The sequence below is a fragment of the Tetrao urogallus genome, assembly GCF_951394365.1.
Source record: "Tetrao urogallus genome assembly, chromosome: 3".
Classification (NCBI taxonomy): Eukaryota; Metazoa; Chordata; class Aves; order Galliformes; family Phasianidae; genus Tetrao; species Tetrao urogallus.
Window position 1 is genome coordinate 5,097,291 of NC_136815.1, and position 15,639 is coordinate 5,112,929.

Below are 15,639 nucleotides of genomic sequence, written 5' to 3' on the forward strand. Positions count from 1 at the left end.
CAACTGAATATGCCAAAGTCACTGCTACATATTTATACAATGATGATCTTCTTTTGTCCTCACCCTTCAGTACTTTGTGAGATGCTTGCTTACCACTTCAAACCCAAAACTGGAAGAAAAGCTTGCTTTTGTTGTTTAGGAAACAGATTTCTGCTTTTCTGGTAAACTACCATAATATGACCATAAGCTCAGCCATCCAGTACACTCTTTCCCACCTATGTCTGCTTTGCCCAACTATTGTGTTTTATTTCATATCTAGGCAATATACTTTTTCATGCCAGGGACTTGTAGTTTACCAGTACATTACAAGCAGCCAGCATGCCAAAGTCCTCATCTTTTTTTTTCTTTTTCTTTGCCAGAGTAGGAATAATTAATCACAAACAGGGACCCATGTATGTAGGATATAGGATTTATAAAGAAACAAATCCCAGCCTCCTCAGTCTCAAAGTGTTTTAGATTAGTGACATTCATCTTAGTGCCATGTGTGGATCAACGACTCTCTCATCTAATCAGTACCCAAAACATTTTGAAATGTTTTGCTTTTTTAAGGAAAATAAAATGCCCTGAGATTTCTGAAGGAAAAGGCTTCCTTTAAAAGAGGGTTCCCTATGTTCAGATGAGAAAGCTAGAAGAAAAGGTAGATCTTTTAGTCCCAGTGAAAGACCTCGGACAGGAATGGTCTTTAATGTATGGTTGACAGCTTTATTGGATTATCTTCTGCAGGGTGACCCAGGAAAAGAAGGAAAAGTGGGTTTACCTGGGCCAGCTGGGGTGCCAGGGCCTCCTGGACAGCCGGGTTTGCCTGGCAAAGGTAAAGATGGAGAACAGGTAAGTACTGCTGGCAAGCACTGTGCTCGAGTAGCTCAGTATGAGCTTGACAAATGCAGCTTCTGAGGGAATGGTGGACTTCAGGTAGAGTGTTAGGTTGAGATCTCACGGGTGTCTGCAAGACACATGAGGGCACAAAAGCCTTTGTTGTGTAGGATGTTGCAAATCACAGTGCTGTATCCAAAAAGGCAGAGAGGACTGAAGTTTCTGAATATTAATGTGCCATCTTGGCCATCCAGAATGGCCTCCACAACAAATAACCATTGAACAATTGTTGTGACCATCATTAGATTGATGAAAATTCCCTAAAAACATTTATTTCTAGCTAAGTTAGCAGACTGTAATCTGCTTACAAGTTGTCAGTAAAATATTTTTACCAGGATGGTGTAGAACAAGGAAAGGGGGTGAGTGCTGGGAACTTGTGCTACCTCGCCTCCCTCAAAGGCCAGGCTCCATTCTGGCTGTGCAATGACTCTTCCCTGGTTTTGGTTATGTCACTTTAGGGAGAAAGAGGCCCACCAGGCTTGCCAGGACCTTTTGGACATAAGGTGAGTAAGGACTTTATTGTTTATTACAGACTGCTTCTTTCCACTGCTAGAACTGAATTTAAAGTTATGGTGAAAATATGGTCTGCTTTTTTATTTCACCTCTCTCAAGAGGAAATCAAATACTTTCCAGTGGGACTGGGTAGTTTGGTTTGCCCTCCTATACTGCAGCTAAGACAAAGACTAGTTTGTTGATTAAGTTAACAACATTAATGTCTTCAACTGAAAATGAAGTTTATTCCTTTGCGAGTAGATAGCAAGTAAAGAAAGGAATAGAACAGCAATAGCATTTGCTTCTGGAAGCATTTGGATTGTGCTTGAGTCTTCAGTCAGATATATCAGAAATTCTCCTCTTTGAAATAATGACCGTGTCTTGATTTGGAATGTTAGAAAAATAGGGTATTGAAACAGGTTTTGTAAATGATTGGTATGAATACAGCAATATGATCAAAGTCCCATATTTTTGAAATAACCAAACTGCTATGAAACATTTTCTTTTGTTTTTGCTGCATCCTGCATAAATACACTGTACTCTGTTATATATATCTTGACAGTTCAGAAGGTAGACACAACAATAGAGTGAAAGTAATATAAAATTCAGAATAAAAAAAAAACACTGAAGGAAATCTAATGAAATACGTTGTTCAATATCAACACAAGACGTTAGGAATCTTAATTGTGCATGGAAAAATACTGTTGAAATTTTTGTACTGAAATTATGTTCTTGAACAAAGTAACAGATAAGGGATCTGCAGGAGTGCCTGAACTAATGAGAATACATTTTCTCTCACTGTCCCTGTAGTATTGTTTCTTTGAAATAGAAGATTAGTTTAAGAAAAAGAAAGGAAATAAAGTAGGAGATATTGCAGAATGAACTTGGGCCAGGTAGAATCCATGGGTAACCATTTTTCTATCAAGCTTCTGTACAGTTGGAAATAGTGTAATAATAAATAACATAAATAAGGCTCATTGTTATATGTCTACTGACAGAGTGAGACTGACTCTCACAACTGCAATATAATCCATAAAAAAATCATATTTGATATTTCTCTCTATAACAGGGAAAGAGAAAGGACATTAAATTTAAGTACTGTAACCAATTTTTTTCTTAACCCTCTATCTACAGTGCCCATTAAATAGCACCAAGTAACTGTCTGTGATCTGCAAATTTTAATGTTGAAAATCCATTTTTTTTGGAAGGGAGATCTCTCTATTTGTAGTATAGTCCCCTAGGGAGAGTGGTAGAATGGATTTTTAAAAGTTGTTAATGCACTGCTGTGAACAAGCTTGCGTTGGTAAAGGAGAATATTAAGATGCATCCCAACTTCCTAATTCTGTCTTCCCTATATAAATAATATGCATTTATCAATGCTTGCAGGTTAGCAAGCATTTCTTCACAAAAGAATGTGAAGAAAGGAGAACACTTTACTGTGTTACCCCACTACTGGGCTTAGTGTTTGCCCAAGCTACGGGAAATGCCTCATAGTACCCTGCTGGCAATTGCAAATGCAAGTGTGAAACTCCATGAAAGCAGATGCACTGTTCTTCTAAAATCTGATGTTCTCAAATTACTGCAGTGTGTATCAGACGTTGTAGCGTATGGAACTACTGTTGGAAATTGGATGCTGTGTGCTAAAATGAATTAAGATACTTGTGGAAGCTGTGTTCCTTTTCAGTTATGTGATGTGGCACATGCTGACGTGGTGTCAGTGCTCACAAAGGTGTACCCCTCTGAAGTAGGGAGGCACTTCTCTTGGCAGGACATGACAGAAACTGTGTTGCCACAACCTGATCCCATGTCATACTGGGCAGGATCAAGGTTGTATCAGTGTTATGTTCTGTTGGAAAACTGTGTTGTATTTCAGCACATTTTCTCTGCAGTGGACAAAGCTTTTAAGTTCTCCCTTTATTTCAGGGTGAGAGGGGAGCTCCTGGCCTCCCTGGACAGCCAGGAGACAGAGGTGTGCCAGGAGTTGGACTGGCTGGACCACCTGTAAGTAGCAGGGGCTGTTGCAAACTGTGATGAGACAAAAAGTTAATCCTTAAACCGTCACCATCTGGAGAATGGGCTCCCTGTGCTCACCTGTGCCCACCTGTGCCCACCTGTGCCAAGAGCCTACAGCATTTCACTCTCTGAAGACGCACAATGCTAGCCCAGAAGCTGCCATTCATGGCTCTGATGCCCGTTGTGAGGGCTCTTGATGCATTTGGTTTTAGTTGAAAGAGAAAGGCAGAAAAGTGCTATCAGAGTGATTGATGCAGCTGTCTGTTACTTGTGGTTTTTCCGCAACATCTTGACACAGTGGCTCTGGATGGGAGCTGAGGTCTGTGCTGAGTTACCAGAGTTAGTTTAACAGGGAGATGTAACCCTGCTGTCACCATATTAGGAGGAATGACAGTGACACGCATGTCCTCATCAGTACACAGTACTCTGATAGGGAAATATAAAATCAGATTAGTTAAATCGCTGCCTTCCAAGAGAGCCATTGCCTTCATAATTTCCCTCAGAGATTAAGTTACATCTGATCCAGCTCTGCCATCATCTCCTGCTGTTGTTGAAGTTCTACAATTATTAGTGGGCATGAGATGTTTGTGGGATTTGTTCCAGAAAGTATGATATTGTTGGTATTTGATCATCCCAATACTTAATATGCTCTTGAGATCAAGGGGATTTGAGAGTGCTCTGACTTTGTAGCCCTCCTGTTCCACTAAATGTACAAATGAAATAAGTCTAGAAGGAATCAAACTTCATACCTAGTTAAAATTGCTAGAGAACATCAGAGTCCTTGCATCCTTTCATATCCCCTTATACATGCCATGATACTGTACCAGCCAAAGCCAACGTTTTCATGCTCTGATTATCTGCTTAGGAGTTTCTCAGTACATGAAATTATTTTGAAATGATAATTGATATTGCATGATACTGGCTAATAAATCTAGCCTTCTGGGGTGTACTTCCATTTAATATTTGGTTTTACCCTGCTGAATACTCTGTATAGTAAAGCAGACGGGGTTGGTTTCATAGCACACCATGACCATATCATGGCTATCGTGGTGCTTAACAATGGTATCAGGGATAGAAGATTCACTGAGTGTTACTTTGCTATGATTTAGATAAGGAACAGTGATGTTGGTTGCACTTCTTAAGGTTTGGTCATTAATATTAAAGTTGAATTAGAAATGAATGACTTCTTTGAAAGACACTAGTATTTAACGTGTATTTATGTGGCTAGTATTTAATTAATGAGTTGTAGATCCATTACAGGGTTACCTGAGTTCTCTTCTGCACTCTTATGTACAGAGGAAGCCAAAGTTATTCTTCACATATATTCATGCAATGACTAAGAACTTCACTCTATCACTTGTAGCCATCACCTGACACACACCAGAGGATTACTTTGCGTTATGTCTTTGCTGTTTGACCACTATCAAAATGAGTAGATGGTGCCAGTACATACCATAATACTCCCAATTGATTTTATTTTTTTTTAACCTCGCTCCAGTTCAAAGACTCAGAATTTGAACAATTTGAGAAATGCTATATAACATTTAATCCATCAGGCTTTCACACATCTTGAGTCCCACTAAAAAATAGAATATCCTCGGAGGAGATGCTTCAGTGCATATTATACACTGAATAAATGTGTCAGCCTGTACCCTTTCTAGTAATATGACAAAATTGGGCATATAATGTTTTCAGTTTCAGAGGTAAGAGTCAGCAATTTGTTTTAATTGCAGTCCTCACCTTGCTTCCTCCTGTGCCCTTAATCTCTCTTGAGTTTTGCTCCCTGTGTGAAAGGTTTAGATAGATTAGGGTGAGTTTTGTTGTTTGCTTTTGCTTTGTGTGCTAAAGTATTGTATTACTACTGAGCCATAAAGTGAGTTTTAGCAGTGTGTGATTTTCCCAACTGAACTAAAAGCAGAAGTAACTGCATGGAGAAGTGGGGTGAATCCACATGCTCATGTTCAAGTTCCCTTATAGAAATATGTGATGCACTAATTTGATGGGAATTACTTGTGATCTGTCTTTGCTTCTTCATATTGCAATGAGTTTAACATGATGCATTTAGCCCTTGCTTTAGCAAAGCACTAAGGCATCTTGCATGGAGAACTTTGTGAGGATTAGTGAGTTAATATGCCTGAAATAGAAAGCAAAGGGAGAGGAGCCATAGTGTGAAACAATTTATTCAAACACAGTCCTAGGGATGTGAGGTCAAACCATGTCTGGGATGTGTTTGGAATGTCAGATTGATCTATCCCTGCTGGATATGGGTACTGCATCACTTCTCTAGTGTGCCTTTAGGAGTGGATATCTTCTAGTCTGTTCACTCCACTATGCACCTGTGTAAGCTGCATTCCCAAAGAAATAGCATATGCAAGTCCACTGGATTCTTTCCTTTAACCTCATTTAAAGAGCACGCAGATCCCATGAGATGCTTTTCCTACTTCTAGAGGAAGTTGAACACAGTGTCTTTCAGGACTATGGGGAGGTTCTCCTGTCCCAGTCCAAAACATGAAAGGCTGCTGCAGTTCTGCATCCCTGGGTTCAGCCAGTAGCGAGGCTGAGCCCATATTGCCAGTGGGCATGTACAGTGTACACAAATAGACATGCTGCCACACAAGTCAATTCAGAAACGAATGCCTTGATCAACACCCATGTACATCTGAACACTCACGTAATCACGAAAAAGCACATGTTCACAGCCACTCAGCCCTGTTGTTGGCACTCACACTTTTCCTATTCAGCTAGTCTGACTTGAGGCTCACCAAGAGCCTACAGGCTCAAATTCATCAGCTCACCCACTTGGAAGAGTGTAACAAATTGGATTTAATGATAAGATAGGGCAGAATGTGATGATGATGTGGAGGGCTCAGTCTGACAAGCAACATGTCAACATACAGCTGTCCTCTTTAGTCTCTTTTTCTCCTTTTTTCTCACACTTTTTCTCCATGATCCATCTCAGTTTCTCCCTTTGATTTTTCCCTCTGAACATCCCACTGTGAGTATTGCATATTTTTGTCTGGGCAGCCCGTCAGATTTGCTCCTTTTCCTTTCCCTTTCTTTTCTCTTTTTTCTTATCTCTATTCTTCAGGGACCCACCTGTTCAATCAAATGGAATGCTAATTTTAAGCTCTGCTAGTATTTTGATTGCTCAGTCTTCTCTATTTGCAGGGCCCTGTTGGACCTCCAGGAGACAAAGGATCATTGGTACAGTATGTCTTTCTTACTACACCCAAATTTTATGGGGAGGAGGCAAACAAATGAATTTTGTTACTATCAGCAATTTCATAAAATCATGATTAATTTTTTGGTTTAGTCACATGTTGGGAGAGTCATATGTTGGCTGATTAGCCAAATGAGACTTCAGATATGCACTACCACTACATGTTTGCTGTAGTGGGTTATAAGAAAAAGAGTTATCCAGACTCTTGTTCTGGTGACAACTTTTCCTCACCCCTCCATAGTTTCCTCATAGGGAACTTTCCATAGTTCCCACAGATGGAAAGAAGAAGTATGTCATGGCAGACAATTCAAGGCATGTTGTTATGCTTTATAATATAATATATATAATATAAATACTTTTAAGCATTTTTCTTGCTTAAGGCTTGCAGAAAACCCTGCATTTAAGTATTTCCTTTAATCATTTACTAGGATGCAGTCAATAGGTGTGAAGCAAATAGCTGTTTATTGTAGTTTTACTATATGCTGGCATGCATTTCCAGTGGTGTAGCCCAGTCATGGTGTGCACTAGTTTGACACCAAGAAATTGAATTGTCTTTTCTCTTCCACAGTCCCTTGATCAGTTGTATTTTCTCCCTGTTCGTATACTTGCCTTCTTATAAAGAGTCATTATTACCTTTTCAGTTGAGGTATGGGAGATTTGACTGGAGTGATACACTTACAGTTCCTGGAGGCACAGAAACAACTGATGCTGTGATGGTTCAATGTGGAATTATTTTATTCTAATTTCTTTTGAAAGTGTGTTTAACTGTTAGCATGGTGGGTTGTTGTTGGTGGGTTTTTTTTTTTTCCCAAATAATCATCGAGTTCAGTATTTTTTTCTCTTCAGCTAAGGATAATCTGGCCAGTACTGCTCATGTTTCTGCATTTGTCTGTTCTCTCCCTGCCAGGGTCCTCGTGGTGTACCTGGTATCCCTGGACCACAGGGGCCTCCCGGCCAGGATGTAAGTAAAACAAAAGTGTAAGTGCTTACAAAATTTGTTGATGCTTAAGACTAATTTCCCTAAAAATTGTGTGCGTACTCAACCTTGGTTGTTGAGTGTTACTAGGATAGTCCAATGGAGATGATTTGCAAAAATTGAACTCTTATATTTCAGGATTTCGGGGAAAAAGAAATTTAGGCCGCAGAGTAACTTTTGGAGGAAAGCGATGGACAACTTATGTGGCAGCATACACTGGGGAATGATCCTATAGTAGAAAAGGATGATAGTTAAGCTCTCTAGGAAATTCATAGAAGTCTCTAAGATAAGTAACCCATAATATTTCTATAAAAATAAGGCCACCCCCACTAAAAAGCTGTTTATGAGTTCATTTTACTGCTGCTGCTGTGCTTGAGAGATGACATTTTAACCTCTTCTCTGTGCATTTTCCTCACTCAACTCTCTGCAGTTGAGTCATGGAGCTAAGGGATAGAGGGAAGCAAGGCAGACTCCCAGCTTGATAGCTGAGCCCTCTCACTGCCCAGTTTTGTCACAGTGTTGAATCAGAAAGGGAAGAGTTTTTTTTCTCTGCTGGTAAGCCAGTTCTGTGACATGGAAACCTGCCTTGGAGGAAAATCAGCAAGGGGGCTGTGAAGATTTTGAGAGATGTAATCTTTGCTTTTGTGCCTGTTGGAGGAATGCTGTGGAAACGGGACAGTGGCCTTCTGTAACTCTCTTCCTCATCAAGCTTTCTTATGCTGTCTTATCTGAAAGGGGTACCAATTTTCGTTAAGTACTTGTGAGCATGTTATCCTTCATGCATTGACATACACCAATTATCAGAAAGGATGCTCTTTTCTATAAAATAGCTCTCCTTTCCTCCTGAAACATTTGGAAAAGAAGGTCTTGGGATTTTTGTTCACCTGCTCCATTGTAAGACAAGTGATTGTGACAGTGGCGTTCCACAAAAGCCTATTGTGGCAGAAACGGCCTATCACTTTGTGTCCCAGAGCAACCATTGCAAATGTTTGAGTTCTTTAACCAAGAGGTTCTTTAACAGAGCTTTTATACAGGAGATAAAACAGATGAGCTTATTGCAAGTGCATATGAGGAGAGTGCAGAGCCAGCTTTTCTAAGTCTCTTTCTGGCTCTGCTCAGATCAGTTGACTGGTCAGCTCTTGGAGAAGCAGCACTGCAGTCTTTCTATCTCTCCTACTCCCTGCAGGAAATTACCCAAGCAAAACCATCGCTTATGGTACTTAGAAAGCACATCTTCTATTACACAAACTGATTTAATTGCAGTCAGCATGCCTTTCAAAAACTATGTTTTCTGGTTGATCACCTATTGATCACCTATTAAGCAATTCTACCTGTATTTCAGGATGTGTAAATGTAACTACAGAGCACATTCCAGCATTTCTTGGTATAACAGCAGGGATACTTTGTTTGACAAGATCCTGCGTTTCCCAGTTCCTTGATCTCCACTTTCATTTATGCATAGTACAAAGGATTTCTGGTTATGCTTTTTGCACATTTCTGTATCAGTGTAGCATTTCTGTGTTCTTTGAAGCTTGCCCATTTTTGTATTCTCTTGTGTTTATGCAGTATGTCATCAGTTAGAAACACTCTGATTTGAATTGCTGATAGGAGCTTGCCACATAATTCCGAAGCTATTCAGTAGCAACAGCCTTAATGACTTGCCTCAATGTCTTGTCTTTTGCTGTGGCCTCTGCAAATGTATTTCATGGTTTTTTTTTTCTTTTTTTTTTTTTTTTTTCCGAGACTGATTAATTCTTCTAAATCACATTTACATACAGTAGTCTATTCTCTGCCTTGTTTTTCCAACTGCTGACTCATCAGATGCCCTTGGAAATGTGTCTTATAGGTTATTATATTCCCTGATACTGTAATATCATATTTAGAGTTGTATTTCAGGAGGTGAAAGAATAAATACTCCCTTTGCAGTAGCTTTGACCAGAATTATCTCTCAGAGGAGCACTTTTTTTTGTTGTTGTTTTTTGTTTTTGCATGACTGCATCCTGGAAGGAGTGTCTGACACACCATTAGGCTGTACTGCAGTTCAGTGAGACCTCAAAGCTGGAGAGTTCAATGTGGAACTTCTAGAGAGAGTCCAGCAGAGGGCCACAAAGATGAGGAACATGGAACATCTCCCCTATGAGGAAAGGCTGAAAGACCTGGGACTGCTCAGCCTGGGGAAGGCTGAGGGGGGATGTTATCAATGCTTATAAATATCTAATGGTTGGGAGTCAAGTGATCACAAATTGGAACACGGACAGTTCCATCTGAACGTGAGGGAGAACTTTGTTACTTCGAGGGTGACAGAGCATTGGAACAGGCTGTCTGTAGAGGTTGTGGAGTCTCCTTCTCTGGAAATATTCGGAATTTACCCAGACTCTTTCCTGTGCAGCCTTCTGAAGGGAACCTGCTTTAATGGAGGGTTCAACTGGATGATTTCCAGATGTCCATTCCATCTTCTATGATTCCGTGGTTCTGTGCTCAAAAAATCTGTCCATAAATCTCTGCAGAACCTCTTCTTCTGGACAAAGCAGTGAACAGCTGAATCTACTGCTTTTTTTTTTTTCCTCTTTATCATCTCTGGTCTACCTGTGTTATTCTCTCTAAATCTGTGGTTTTTGTTTTTTTTTTTTGTTTGCTTGTTTGTTTTTTAAATTAATTAAAGCCCTGATTCTTGAAGCCTGAACTTAAAGCAAACTTTTTTATATTCTTCTTTTTGTTTGTTTCTTTTTTTTTCTTTTTTTTTTTTTTTTTTTCTTCTTATGTTTGGGGATGGGAACAGAAAAGCCAAGGAACAGATGGAACTGAACTTGGCAAAGGATGCAAAGAATAACAAGAGATTCTGTGGGTTCATTGGTTAGAAAAGAAGAGCGTACCCCCAAAAAGAGTGTATCCCCTCTGATAAGTAAGAAGGGAGAAGTGGCTGTAGTGGACAAAGAGAAGGCTGAGATAATCAACATGTTCTTTGCCTTGGTCTTTACTGGCAACCAGGCTTTCCAAATCTTTCATGTCCCTGCACCTCCAGTTAGAGGTTGGGGGAGCAAAATCCCTCCCACTGTAAGCAGAGAGAGAGTTTGAGAACACTTGATGAGATTAAATATATGCAAGTCAAAAGGCCAGATATCTTGCATCTAAGTGTCCTGAAGGAACTGGCTGAGGTGGCTGCCAAGTCACTCTCCATCATATTTGAAAAGTCACGTCTGTTGGGCCAATTCCCATTGTCTGGAAAAAAGGAAACATCACTCCCATTTTTAAGAAAGGTAAAAAGGAGTACCTGGGCATCTACAGGCTGGTAAGCCTCCCCTCTGTGCCAGGAAAGATCATGGAACAGATCCTGCTTTAAATTATTTTAAGACACGTGCAAGGTGAAGAGGTAAGCTGCGATAGCCAGCATGGCTTCACCAGGAGCAAATTATGCCTGGCCTCTGGTGGCCTGCTAGAATGGAGCAACAGTATCAGCCAACAAAGGAAGACCAACCGATGGAATTCTGTAAGGTCTTTGACACAGTGCCACACAACAACAATCCTTATCTGTAAATTGCAGAATGTGGATTTGTTGGGTCTTCTATTTCATGGATAAGGAATTGGCTGCATAACCAGCGCCAGAGAGTTGCTTTCAATGGCTCTGTGTCCAGGAGGAGGCTGATGATGAGTCCCTCAGGAGTCTGCACTGTGACTGATGCTCTTTAATATCTTTATCAACAATCTAGACAGTGGGATTGAGTGCACCCTCAGGAATTTTGCTGATGATACTAAGCTGAGTGTGCAGTTGATACGGCAGAAGGAAGGGACACCATCCAGAGGGACCTGGACAGACTTGAAAACTGTGTGCATGTGAGCCTAATAAAGTTCAGTAAAGCAGAATGATTTTAAACTAAAAGAAGGGAGATTTAGATTAGATTATAGGAGATAATTCTTTACTCAGAGAATGGTGAGGCACTGGAACAAGTTGCCCAGAAAAACTGTGATTGTCCCATCCCTGGAGGTTGGATCAAATCCTGGGCAGACTGATCTGATATGGGTGGCAACCCTGTCCATGGTGGGGAGTTGGAAGTAGGTGGGCTTTATGGACCCCTCTAACTCAAGCCATTCCATAATATTATTCAGTAATTTGTATTTCCCTCTAGCTGGACTACTTTTCTCCATAATAGGACTGTTACATGCCTAATTTCATTCCCTCAATAAAGTTACTTCAAATATTAATTTTACTTACTTTTGGAAAAAAGAAAAATCCAAGCGCATTTAAAGCTGGCAGTATTCCTGAATCAACTATTAAAAAAAGCATAGCCTTAAGTAATTTATCCAGAGAAATTGGCCAAATCTGTATCATGCTCTGAAAGCTGCAGAAAATGATTCTATGCTTTTCTCTGGAAGCATCCATTCTGCTCTGCTTGTCTCCTGGGAGAGAAAAAGTTTCCTTTCAGCATACCTTAAATTAAAATACAATCTGAATGACAAAGTCTCTTGTCCTACAGATAGCACTGAGGGCACCCATTTGATTTGGTCTTTCTGTATTTTGAATATGGTAATTTTAATTAACATAAACATTAATCATTCTTAAATGTGCTAATTATTACTGATAACTACATTCCAATTTTACTGGGAAGTTAATCTTTCCATCTATTTATTTTTGTAATTGCAAAAACTTAATGTGTGCATACATTACTGCCACTGGATCTGAAGAACAGACTTTTCGTTCCTGGGGTTGGTTTTCCCATGCAGTTACAAGGCCATTTCCAAGGAGTTTTTGTCTTTGCTTTAGAATTCATGCACCCCGAATCAAAGGATAGTCATTGTTTCCTTTTTTTTCTTGTTATTCCTGGAAATCAGAACACGTCTATGCTAGTGATTTTATGTCTAGTTTTCTATAGTACTACTTCCCAACCATATGCTTGTGATTTTGCTGTTGCATGTGGCTGGCTTCCTTATAAATTTTCTTTCTTTCATTTTTCAACATGTCATTTACACAACTTCCACCCATTCCCGCTTTGGGACCGTTTGTGTGTGTCACCTTTTGCAGGTCAATCAAGTACTCTGGATCCTGTGCATCACACCTCCCTGTTGCTGCCTGCTTTGTCCTCCCTGATATCCAGTGACACTATTAATTGATATTCTAATATCAATTGCAGTTACACTCTGTACCTTCTGTCATTTTCAGTCAACTTGGAGTAGTTCACATCTTGTAGCTGGTTATGTTTTCTAACTCCATGTCTCCATAGCTCAGCAGTGTTTTCTTTGTTTTGGACTAAGCCCATTGCCTATTCTGCAATAATGCAACATGTCCCATTGTCCTATATTTCAACTCAGACAGTCATTCATCAAATGAGACTCTATTGCTGTCTTGTATTTCAACTTTTTGGCTTTTCCTGGGGTTGCTGTTGTTTTCAAGTTCACCAACCATGGCTTTTCTCATCCTGATTTATTTACATCCTATTCAAAGACATCACTGGCTCCACATCATACAGCTTTCAAGAAGATAGGTCTATCTCTTTGTCTCAAAGCAATCTGATGCAAGGTAGATATCATAGCCATGTTGAAGAGAATTTCAGTTCTAGTTACTTTCTGATCGAGGTTGATTCTCGTGGCTCAAGTCTTTGCTTTCTATTGAACTCCTTAAAACAAATCCTGTGTGAATCTTCCTTAACATAGCCAATATGTGAATATCTCCTTCACACTTTGCCTTCTCTTGAATCTCACCTGTGGAAGGTTTAGCTTCCTCTAAAAACAAGCTTTTCATCCATGGAATTCAGTACTAGTTCAGTTCCGCTTACGTCACTTAGTTCATATTTAATATTCATCTCTTAGGAAGCCAAGGTAACTGTTGGGTTGTCATTCACTCGGAAGTGTTTAATATGGACATAGAAAAAGAGCTACCAAATATTTTTTATTTTCTCTTTGCTCTGACATGGACTATAGAATTTAAATTATAAGCGAGATGCAAGGATGAAATCCTATTTTGCCCTATAGCTGTAACTGTGGTATAGTAGGTTATCACAACTGTGCCTCTGTGCACACCCCGTGCACATAGATCATGAGTTCCCCAGTCAGCCAAGGAACTCCCTGTCTAGCTGACTTCATAAATAGTACAATGGACTTACTGGAAATGATGGACCAACTTGAATTCACGTGATTGACATAATTCCTAAGCCCCTTCCTAACAAAGCCTTTGGTTAATTAAAGCTTTTTTCCATGTTCTAATTTGTGTAGCCCTAGGTGTTCCTTGGGTGTGCTGAGCCTAGGCCAATTTACAGACATTACTTTTGTTGATTAATGTCCTGGGTGGGGAATCTGGCACCAGGGAATCATAGAGACCTCCTCAGGTGAGTCCTTGCAGAAGCAGCCAAACTGAGCACAAGATACTTCTAAATAATAAGTAGAAACTGTTCTGCATGTGCAAATGTGGTTGTGTAGGTCAGTCTTTTGTATGCAATTTAAGACGATCAATAACAATGGATCACACATATGCAGGACTAATTACATAGGGCAACAGGCTAGCTTGATAGAGAAGTTAGAGAGTGGTTTTGGAAATCTCAGTCCAACTGAAAATGCCACTGAAGATTTCCCTCACTGTCTGAGTGATGACCAGCTGTTCTGCTTAAGAAACTCAGTTCCCCATGTAAGCATTACTTAATGCAAAGATTCAAAACAAATTGTTTGTTAACAGATTAATAACTTGCTAATAACAGGCAGGAGATGCCCATTAGGGTTCCCTTTTCCCAGCCATAGTTTCCTGCAACTTAAATTCCAAGAATGCTTCTCATTTCCTTATTATCATCTCATGAAAGGTGACACAAATACTTTTTTTCACATCAAAAAAGAAAAAAAAAGAAAAAAATTTACTAGCTATTTTTGGTGCAAGGATTTGTTTGCAACACTAATGCAAAGAGAGGCCATGATTTTTCATTTTACAGGTGTCTTCAGGAATTTAAAGCTTCATCCTTCACACTTCCGCAGTCATACTGTTTCCTGGGACCAGGAGACGTGCCAGAGCAATTTCAGTTGTGTGACTCAGATGAATTTCACTGGGTCATAATGTAGATAAGAGAGATTTAGGAAGGAATGAGAAGAAGTGATTAAGAAACAGCAAAAAACCAGAGAAGTACAACTTCTAAATTCGTACATGGAGGAGTTGACTGTGTGCCACATGCAGAGAGCAGTAGTGCTCAGCAGAAACATTTGTCAGTCCAAAGCAATCAGCAGAATGTGGGAGCAACCAGAGGGTTAGCATATCATAATCTCATAGAATTTTCCTTTTCTATATTTATAGGGTCTACCTGGAAATCCAGGGGAAAGAGGACCTCCTGGAAAACCAGTATGTAACTTTTCTTCCATGCTGCATCCCACAGAAGTTTTTGTCCTGCTGTTCTGTTCCCTTCTATCTCATTTATTTTCCTCCAGTACAAGTTGTCTCGAGGACAGTTCAGAGTTTTTTCTCTGCTGCTCTTCCCAGGAAAAAACAAAACAAAAACAAACAAACAAACAAAACCTAGGAACTATTAAAAAAATATAATAAAAACACCTATGATGGTTTGGAACAGTATGAAAATAACTGAATGTTCTGCACGCAAAAAAAAAAAGCCAAAATTGTAAAGGCAAATTATATATATATACTATAGTGTGCTATGAGCAAGTACATGATCAAAAATACACAGAGGTCTCAGATATGATGTTCACTGATAATGTGAAGGAACTGTTTTTTTTTTTTATCCCAAGAAGAAACTTATACCAGGGCACAGAATACACAGAGGTCTCAGATATGATGTTCATTGGTAATGTAAGAGAACTGGAATGTTTTTAGCCCAAAGAGAAACTTATACCAGGCCACAGATATGTTCAGGAAGATTTCTTACATTTACACCTTTTAACGTTGCCTGAATTTTTCACTCCACAGGGTACCTCACCCCTGCTCTCTCCAGAGGACATAAATCTCTTAGTGAAGGTAATCAGCTTCTGAGGGCGGTGGGAGTTTATCTGAATGTTTGATTGAAACCTAACTAACACCATGCGATGGGAAAGTGTCAGAGCTAGAAGTGCAAAAGATGCCTTAAATTACTCCAGCAGAACTTGG

General features: G+C 39.7%; 1 protein-coding gene across 1 annotated transcript in view; it reads left to right on the plus strand.

Moving 5' to 3' along the window:
• COL22A1 (collagen type XXII alpha 1 chain) overlaps positions 1–15,639 on the plus strand; it is a gene marked incomplete at both ends in the record, with an annotated part of 197,594 nt that overhangs the window by 153,873 nt on the left and 28,082 nt on the right. Inside the window, 7 exons of the mRNA XM_079533383.1 lie at positions 724–828; positions 1,332–1,376; positions 3,289–3,366; positions 6,547–6,582; positions 7,506–7,559; positions 14,839–14,883; positions 15,463–15,510. Coding sequence (XP_079389509.1) covers positions 724–828; positions 1,332–1,376; positions 3,289–3,366; positions 6,547–6,582; positions 7,506–7,559; positions 14,839–14,883; positions 15,463–15,510 — 411 coding nt within the window. The remainder of the gene's footprint in view (positions 1–723; positions 829–1,331; positions 1,377–3,288; positions 3,367–6,546; positions 6,583–7,505; positions 7,560–14,838; positions 14,884–15,462; positions 15,511–15,639) is intronic.